This window comes from Vulpes lagopus, chromosome 11, assembly GCF_018345385.1.
Source record: "Vulpes lagopus strain Blue_001 chromosome 11, ASM1834538v1, whole genome shotgun sequence".
NCBI classification, from domain to species: domain Eukaryota; kingdom Metazoa; phylum Chordata; class Mammalia; order Carnivora; family Canidae; genus Vulpes; species Vulpes lagopus.
Window position 1 is genome coordinate 64,065,562 of NC_054834.1, and position 9,754 is coordinate 64,075,315.

The 9,754-nt window shown below is 37.1% G+C and overlaps 2 protein-coding genes across 2 annotated transcripts; one reads left to right on the forward strand and one right to left on the reverse strand.

Annotated features, from left to right (window-relative positions):
• The first annotated feature begins 606 nt into the window (after positions 1 to 606).
• LOC121472114 (olfactory receptor 10AG1-like) lies at positions 607 to 1,563 on the forward strand. Its single transcript, XM_041723173.1, has one exon. The coding sequence runs from the start codon at positions 607 to 609 to the stop codon at positions 1,561 to 1,563; it is 957 nt and encodes a 318-aa protein (XP_041579107.1).
• Positions 1,564 to 7,070: 5,507 nt separating this feature from the next.
• On the reverse strand, positions 7,071 to 8,060 carry LOC121472276 (olfactory receptor 1094-like). Its single transcript, XM_041723519.1, has one exon. The coding sequence runs from the start codon at positions 8,043 to 8,045 to the stop codon at positions 7,071 to 7,073; it is 975 nt and encodes a 324-aa protein (XP_041579453.1). The 5' UTR covers positions 8,046 to 8,060.
• Positions 8,061 to 9,754: the final 1,694 nt, after the last annotated feature.

A 9,754-nucleotide genomic window follows, 5' to 3' on the forward strand; every position in this document is an offset into this window, starting at 1 on the left:
TTTTCTATGATGGAAGCTAGGTAATATTCTCTGTTTTTCCAATCAGAGTCTCAGTCTCTTTCCCAGATACTGTAGCCAGGGTTGGCCTGAACGGGGCCTGGCTATGCAGTCTTACTGACCACCTTGCCCTGTGGTTATCTGAGATGCAGTTCACAGGGGAAACATCAAACCAAACAAGAAAGAATAATATAAATGGATTGTAAATTAAAAGATGCTAGGCAGAAATAATACAAACAAAATACAATAGATTCCAGAGTGATGAGGAAGGAGGCACATTTCTCATTAAAGAACATCCTGTGTTAACTAGCAAAGTTCTTATCCTGAGAATAGGGTATCTGACACGTTTTGCTTTTATTTTATTGTTGTCTGTTTCAGTGTATTATTCATTTATATATCTATTAGTATTTGCAGTGAGATTAGAGTTTAAGATTGCTTTCTGTTTTTATATATACTGAAATTTTTATTACCAAAAATACAAAACAAAATAAAAGCTGGGTATCTATTGTTTGTCAGTGGATTTGAAACCATCGGTTTAATTTGCCCCGTTCTGCAACTGAGCCTAGCAACTTAAGTGAATTCTAAGCCTTGAAATCATTTTGCTTGTAGATGGAATCCACAGGACAAAATCCTCTGCAGGCGAATGACACTACATTAATGGATTTCATTCTGGTTGGTTTTTCTGATGTTCCTAACCTCCGAGGACTACTTTTTGGGGTGTTTCTGATAATCTATGTGATTATCCTGATGGGTAATAGCCTCATTATCATAATAACCAAGGTCAATCCCTCCCTCCAGACTCCTATGTATTTTTTCCTTGGGAACTTTTCTTCCTTGGAAATATGTTATGTGTCGGTCACTGTCCCCAGATTATTAACAGATCTTTGTAGACAAAATAGAAATATTTCTTTTCTGGCCTGTGCTACTCAAATGTATTTCTTTCTGATCTTTGGAGCCAGTGAGTGCTTCATTCTGACTGCAATGGCTTATGACAGGTATGTTGCCATTTGTAACCCCTTACTCTATCCTCTCATCATGAACAACAGGCTGTGCATCCAATTGGCAACTGGCTGTTGGATCACTGGAATTCCAGTACACATAGGGTTCACCTACCTCATCTTCTCTCTACACTTCTGTGGGTCCAATAAGTTGAATCACTTTTTCTGTGACATACCTCCAGTACTTAAGCTTGCCTGTGGGGATACTTTCATGATTGAAATGTTGGTTTATGAGGTTGCTGTTCTAGTTGTCACTATTCCTTTTTTGTTGATTCTTGCATCTTATGTGAAAATAATCTCAACCATCCTGAAATTGCCATCAGCAGCTGGGCGAGCCAAGGCCTTCTCCACTTGTTCTTCACATCTCATGGTTGTGGCTTTATTCTTTGGATCAGGCATCATTACATACTTAAGACCAAAGTCCAGTCATTCAACAGGAATGGACAAGTTTCTTTCTCTTTTTTATACCATTGTGACACCAATGTTTAACCCAATAATATATTGTCTAAGAAACAAAGAAGTTATAGTGGCACTCAAAAAATCCCTACCAAAATGGATTGCACTATGACTCAGAAACATAACTTATAAAATTTGTTACTTATTTATCAAGTCCTCATATACTCATACTCATGCTGGTTCTTCTCCAGTTTTGCAATGACTCTTACTTATTCTATGTAAATGATGTCATATTTTTATCTAACATGACATAAATCTGGAGGTTATTTTTAAATAGTAATTTAATTTCAAACTTAATCCAAAGTATTGAAATACTTAAAATAACACATAGAAGTTATTAAAGGTTGCTGTTGTTGTTACTTGTTTAAGATTCCAGAATATGGCCAATGTTTTCTTTTTCACAAAAAGGTTATTCATTTTTATCTCTCCAGTCCCAACACACTGCATAAAAAAATAACAGACATCTAATTAACTATGTTATATTAAAAGCATGACTAGGGATCCCTGGGTGGCGCAGCGGTTTGGCGCCTGCCTTTGGCCCAGGGCGCGATCCTGGAGACCCGGGATCGAATCCCACATCAGGCTCCCGGTGCATGGAGCCTGCTTCTCCCTCCGCCTGTGTCTCTGCCTCTCTCTCTCTCTCTGTGACTATCATAAATAAATAAAAAATTTAAAAAAAAATTTAAAAAAATAAAAGCATGACTAATAGCAAAAGTTGAACTACTGATGTCTCATCTGCTTATGATCAACAATTGCATTATAATCAGGTGGGGTCATGTAAAGAAAAGAAAAATTTGAATCCATCAGCAATGAGTACAGTTAACATGTTACAGAGTTGACATTCTATCTGTTTTTATTGGTGATTCATCAGCTAATTCCCTAAAGCTGAATTCACATATGAAAAGGGGTGCCACATTATCTCAGTTCCAGAATCCAGTCTTAGTATAAAATACTAGCTCATCCCCTTTACTTTCATTGTGTTAATTAGAAGACTTGATGATAATTTTAGTAGATAAATTGTAAATATATATAGAGTATACAAGCTTGTGTGTCTGAGGGGGGTGCAGATAAAGGTACTTGAGTAATTGAAACACATTTTTTTATAAAAGTATTAAAATGTTAATTCTGGGTTGTGTAACTTACTTTTCTTACCTCTTTCTCCCTTCCTGAAGAAGAAACCAGAAATTTCCCTTCTTTCTTTTTTTAAAGATTTTTATTTATTTATTTTAAAGTGAGAGAGAGGGAAGGAGAATATTCAAGCTGATTCTTCCCTGAGTGCAGAGCCTAGTACAAGGCTCGATCCCACAACTCTGAGATCAGGACCTGAGCCAAAAATCAAGAGTCTACTGCTTAACCTACTGGGCCACCATCTAAGAGCCCTGTCTCTTTTTTTTTTCTTTTTTTTTAAAGAAATTTTATAGTGTTTTAATGACAAAGAGCTGTGTTGAAAGATAGGAAAGGGTAATTTTGAACATTAAAGAAAAAAAATTATAAAACTCATATTAGTCAACACTGTTCTTCCTGTAACCATTTCCTCCACACAATCCTGAATTCTGTAAACCTCTGAGCACCACCCATTCCAGGACGTTGGGTACTCCTACCAGGCTTCCTATAATGTTCCTTTCCAAATACAGAGTACCTTTATTTCCCTCCACATTCTGCATCACCCAGCTGTATTTACCATCAGAGTCCTTTAAAAGGAGAGAGTGCACATAACACAACTTCTCTACAATTTTTCTTGGCATAAAACCTCAAATTATAGAAGAAAAATGAACAACATATATTAAGAAACAATTATCAAGGTAATAATAATATCCAATTTTAACGAAGTATAGCTTTGTATCTAAGAGATAGACGTATCATAAGAAAACAGATCTTAGAGATGTTCTTAACGTGAAAGCGCGGCCAAAACAAATATCATGGGACCAGTCATTTTAGTTTTTAGCAACGTCACCTCTAGAACTGCCACTCCTCCAATAAGATCAGACCTGTCTATCATGTTTCGAATATTAAAATTCTGAAAGATGTCTGCAGCAGCAGAACAAAGGGTATCAGGGTATACAGTGTTGGTATTCTAAACTATGCAATCAGTCTATACATGAATGTCAAAATTTTATTTCCCTCTAAAATGTATGCCTTTAGAATGTTGTATTAGACACTACATATGGGAAATCCAGTCTAAAAAGGATGAAAGAAATAGGAATATTACAGAAAGGCTACTGAAAGTGACAAAACTCTTGTGTGTCTGGAGAATTGTCCCAGTCATGTGAATCCCAGGAGAAGGGTGGACTTTCTAGGTTCAGCCTGACTTCTTGGATGAGGAGAGCAGCCATGCCAGAGGCAAGTCCCATGTGAAGATGAAAACTTGAGCTGCAAAATACTACCACGTTTTTGGAGACATAGAACATTAACTTATAGGCATTTTTATCTCTGTTGACTCCCACAGAGGAAACAGTACTAATATACAACATTTGACCTGAGGGAGGCTTTTAAAATTTTCTGCATTTATATCAATTGAATTTTGCTGCAACCCCACACTGAGCAAGCCTATTGGCCCTCTTTTCCCAACAGCCTTTGTTCATTTCATGTCTCTGTATCACATTTTGGTAACTCTTACAGTATTTCAAGTTTTTTGTTACTGTTAGACATGTTATGTTACTCAGTGATCAGTGATCTTTGATGTTACATTTGTAATTTGGGGGGATGCCATGAACTGTTTGCATATAAGACAATGAACTCCATTAATAAATATTGTGTGTGCTCTGACTGCTCCACTGACCAGCTTTTCCTGTCTCTCTTTCTCTCCTCGGGCCTCCTTAACCCTTGAGGCACAGCAATATTTAATTTAAGCCAATAAATAATCCTATAGTGGCCTTTAAATATTCAAGTGAAAGGGAGAGTCACACACCTCTCACTTTAAATAAAAAGCTAGAAATGATTCAGCTCAGTGAGGAAGGCATGCTCAATGCCAAAATAGGGTGTAGACCTCTTTCACTAAACAGCCAAATTTTAAATGCAAAAGAAGAAAAATTCTTGAAGGAAATTAGAAGTGCTTCTCTAGTGAACATATAAATGATAAGAACGTGAAACAGCCTTCTTGTCAGCATGGAGAAAGTCTTAGTTGTGTGGATAGGATATCAAACTAGCCACAGCATTCCTGTAACCCAAAGCCTAATCCAGAGCAATAGACAACTCCCTTCAATTCCATAAAGATGAGAGAGGTGAAGATGCAGAAGAAAACTCTGAAGCTAGTAGAAGTCATGAGGTTTAAGAAAGAAAATGTCTCCATAACATCAAAGTGCAAGATGGAGCAGCAAGTGCTGATAGGGAAGTTGCAGCAAGTTATCCACAAGATCTAGCTGAGATATTAATGAAGGTGGCCTCACTAAACAACAGATTTTCACTATAGATGAAACGGTCTTCTACCAAAGAGCATCACGTGCTACAGGGATATCTTTCATGAAAGGAAGAGACGATCAATGCAATAAACGTTACTGTTGTCCTACTTTAAGAAATTGCCACAGTTGCCCCCATCTTCATCAGTCACCACCCTGATCGGTCAGCAGCCTGAGACTGTGGCAAGACCCCTCCGCCCCTAGCAAAAGAATTGTAAGTTGTTGGAAGGTGAGATGATAGCATTTTGTAGCAATATAGTGCTTTTAACTTGAAGTATGAACATTGTTTTTTTAAACATAATGCTATGGCACACTTAAGCTACAGTATAGTGTAAACAACTTTCATATGCACTGGAAATATCCCCCCAAATTCATTCAACTTGCTTAATTGTGAGATTTACTTCATTAGTGGTCTGGAAATAAACCTGCAAAGTCTCTGTTGTATGCCTATAATTAACTTTGAAGGAGATCTATCCTTGCAATGCAAATGAGGCCTGTTGAAAGCAGGGCTTAGGGGCACCTGGGTAGCTCAGTCAGTAAAGTGTCTGCCTTTGGCTCAGTTCATGATCTTGGGATTCTGGGATGGAGCCCTGCATTGGGCTCCCTGCTCAGCGGGGAGCCTGTTTCTCCCTCTTCCTCTGCTGTTCCCCCTGCTTTTGCTCTCTGGCTCTCTCTCTGTCAAATAAATAAATAGATGATTAATTACTTTTAAAAAGAGAAAGCAGGGCTCAATGTGTGTATGATAAAGACTCTCTTCTGTACCTGCATCTTAGACATGGGCAATGAGGAGCTTGGCAATCTGCAAGGGCATCACAGGGTGGAGGGAAAACAGAGCCAAAGCTGAGTTTGTACCAAGCTTGTAGAGAACCCGTAAAAATAGATTGGGGCTTAGTTGTGTCAACCCAATTCTGCCAGCTGGTTGTAATTTACCCTGAATCGTACTTGTCTTTTGTCATTCTTGAATTTAAGTATAATTTTGATTAATGCTAATGCCTGGTCTCTGTGTTCTCTGAGGAACTAAAAGTGGATTTAATGTCCATGTCCTGCATAAAATAATCAAAAGGGAAGAAATGCATCCTTACAAACAACATGGTAAGAACACCAGGGACTTGAACGCACTATCTGTGGTCCCAGAATCACAGGCTGGGATTAGACTACTGCCAATGCATAGATTAAAGGTTAGAACAGAGTGTTCAATCTGAAGTCAGATACAAATGACTCCTTGAAAAGTGAATTGGGATTATGTGAGTTGTGATTTTGCTATGAATGAGGTGGTATTTGCTCAAGATAGTCAGATATGAGTATAATGTTCATTTATAATTGCAACTGTGGGAGCTTATACAATTTGAGTTACATGGAGGTAAAAGATAGTACTACAATTTAATCTGAAGAGTGAATGCATATGTGACTCCATGAGTATGTATGTGTAAATAAACCCAATATTTGTATGATGAAGTCCTCTCCCCTAATACTTCAGAATATAGCTCTATATGGAGATTGGGTCTTTGAGGAGTAATTAGCTCAAAATGATGTTGTATACAATATGACAGTTAGCCTTATAAAAAGTGATAACCTTAAAAATAAAAACAGCTAATTATCTTAGTGGCAAAATGAGTTTATTCAAGAGTAGCAGAGAATTACATTTGGGCCATGCAAGCTATGGGAAAAACATTGGCAAGTTCAGACAACAAAGGAGAGGAGTTTCTCTTTTGTAGAGGAAGGGGAGACTTGGGAAAGGCTATTATAAACAAAAAGTCTATTGGAGTAAACAGAGTTCAAAGTATAGTGGTTTTGCATTGGCTGGGTTGTGACTGTCTCTCATTGGCTGGGCTGTTGCCAGGGGAGGAGGAAACCTTCCTTCCTCTTGCTGGAATTAGTAAAATATAGAATTCTTCTTCTCTTAGGAATATAAGATACATCTCTTCCTGTTGGTTCTCTTGCTGACAAGTGGTAGGGGTAAGTGCTCCTTCTGCTGGCCTCCTGACTCCTTTTTAAATTGGTTTCTCTTTATTCAGTTTCAGAAACAAATGGATGACACAATTTCTGCTTGTGTGAAAACCACACTAGCAGTGAGTTGACTATGATCTTTATTTAAACATGTCCAAGAAGAATAGAAAGACACTAATAAATGAAAACAAAACACTTTAATCATAGCTTTTTGATATGAAGACAATTACATCAGTCTTAATTTCTTTCAATTTGATGTTTAGTGTGAAAAGTATACTTAATTGGCAAACCAGTTTTTACCAAATACCCTTTTCACTGCATCTTTCACATCTTTATTCCTCAAACTATAGATGATAGGATTCAGCATGGGAATCACAATTGTGTAAAATACTGACACTATCATATCATGATCCAAAGCATAGCTGGAATTGGGTCTCACATACATGAAGAGAACCGTACCATGAAAAATTGACACTCCAGTTAGGTGAGAGCCACATGTAGAAAAGACTTTCCGCCTCCCTTCAGCAGAATGCACCCTCATAATGGCCACCAGAATGAAACCATAAGAGACCAGGACTATCAGAATAGTGGATATCTCAATAGATCCCGCAAAGTAGAAGACTAGCAGCTGGTTTGTGTGGGTGTCAGAACAAGAAATGGCAAGGAGAGGAGGGATGTCACAAAAGACATGTCTAATTTCATTGGATGCACAAAAGGATAGAGTAAAAGTAGCCACAGTGTGTAAAGTAGCATGCAGGAATCCAACTACATAGCAGGAAATTATGAGTGGCACATAGACCCTGGGTGACATTCGAACTGAATACAGGAGAGGGTTGTAGATTGCTTCGTAGCGATCATATGCCATTGCAGCTAAAATAAAGCATTCTGTGGTCCCAAAAGTAATAAAGAGAAACATCTGTGCTGCACATCCAAGGAATGAAATGGTTTTATCCTCTGCTAGGAAATTGACTAACATTTTTGGAGTGACAGCTGAAGAATAACAGGCATCCAGGAATGATAACACACTCAGAAAATAATACATGGGGTTGTGGAGCCGAGAATCCCCAATGACCAATAAAACCATTCCCAAATTTCCTATCATTGTAAAAAGGTAGATTGCTAGAAATAGTAAAAATAGGAAAACTTGCAGTTTAAAATCATCTGTGAAGCCCGTCAATATAAACGTGGTGACTTCAGTCACATTTTCCATCTGAACCCTGCACAAATCTGAATCTGACGGCACTGCTGACATTTCAGTTTCTACTCATAGGTTCTAAAGACAATATTTTTTTTTGAAAATATAATCTACCCAGTCATATCCTCATGTCTGTCTCTTAGAAGGATGTATGGATACCTTTGGCACTGAAGGAATAAGCAGCAATGAAGAAACAGAGTCCACATGGATGCATTACCCTGAACAAACAGATTAAACAAGTTACTTAATTTCATTGTTGGCTAAATTTACCATGGGAAAAACAATGGCACTTCATGGGGTTCAATTTCCAGTTTTCCCATGTCTCTCCATAGTTTATTTTACTTTTATTGTTTTTCAAATTTTAACTTGGTACCAAGTCAAGATCTTTCTCTACACATATGGTCGCTATCCTTACAGAGCTCTTGGGTGTATTTTGAAATACATTTCTGTGAAAAATGATTCATGGCCATTCCTTTACTGGGTTATGGTTGCTTATAGAATTTCTATATTTACTATGAAATAAATATCACCTGATAATAGATAATAAAATTGTACGAGTGAATTCTAAAACAATAAAATCATTATATAAGCACACCATAGTGTTTTATTACTGCTCTATTTTTCTAGGCTGTCAGACTGTTTCCTACCCAGTGGAGCATGAATAGACATAAGCACATAACAAATGAACAAAATGCTGCAGAGTCACCAGTAAATGGATTAAAAGCCTCCATCCCTGAAACAATTAAATATTGCATCTACCATATTTAGACCGCAGATTTTGGCATGGCGACTCTTGTTTTTCCTCTGCGTGTCATAGACCAAAATTTATAAAGGAGTGGAAAATCTATAGTGTATAGGACTGGTGAATTCAGTGAGCTACAATTGACTTATATCTTAAATGAAACACACATGTTTGTTATACTGAGATACCCACATGTCACGGAGAGAATGGGAAAATCAGCTTATACCTATTATTAGAAGGAAAAAAATCCACCTTTATTTTCCCCCAAAAAATTCATCCCAGATTCATATGAAAATCTTTCTTAATACATAGAATAAATAGCTTTTTGAATATGAGGGTTTCAAACCAAAAAAAAAAAAAAATGTTCATTTGATCCTTAGAGAATTATAGAGCAAAAAAAAAAAAGGTAATTAAGCTAAATATTGACTTCTCTGTTAATTCAGGCAACTTATACATTACTCATGAGAACACATACACTCAAATGTTTTCTTAAAAATAACTTAGTTTGGGGATCCCTGGGTGGCGCAGCAGTTTGGCGCCTGCCTTTGGCCCAGGGCGCGATCCTGGAGACCCGGGATCGAGTCCCACGTCGGGCTCCCGGTGCATGGAGCCTGCTTCTCCCTCTGCCTGTGTCTCTGCCTCTCTCTCTCTCTCTGTGTGTGACTATCATAAATAAATAAAAATTAAAAAATATATTAAAAAAAATAACTTAGTTTGAATGGTTATGTGATAAAATAGCTTATAAAACCATCAATTAGCAACATTAAAATGTATGATTGTATTGCTTGACCATCAAAAAATACATTATGTTTCAAAATTTTTTGTTGTTTTCTCTTTCTCTCTCTCTTTCAAGAATCCACGTATTGTGTACATAAATATTTACTAGAGAATCAGATACAAAATAGGAATTAAGTCGGTAGAAAGAAACAGAGTGAAAATAAATTAAAATATGAAAGCAAATTTTGAAAATGGACTAATAGATGGTCTACTAGAGGATTCCATTAAGAAATACATGTTGACTGAC

Coding starts and splice junctions, on each gene's coding strand:
- LOC121472114 (XM_041723173.1), top strand. CDS start 607: ATGGAATCCACAGGACAAAATCCTCTGCAGGCGAATGACACTACATTA.
- LOC121472276 (XM_041723519.1), bottom strand. CDS start 8,045: ATGTCAGCAGTGCCGTCAGATTCAGATTTGTGCAGGGTTCAGATGGAA.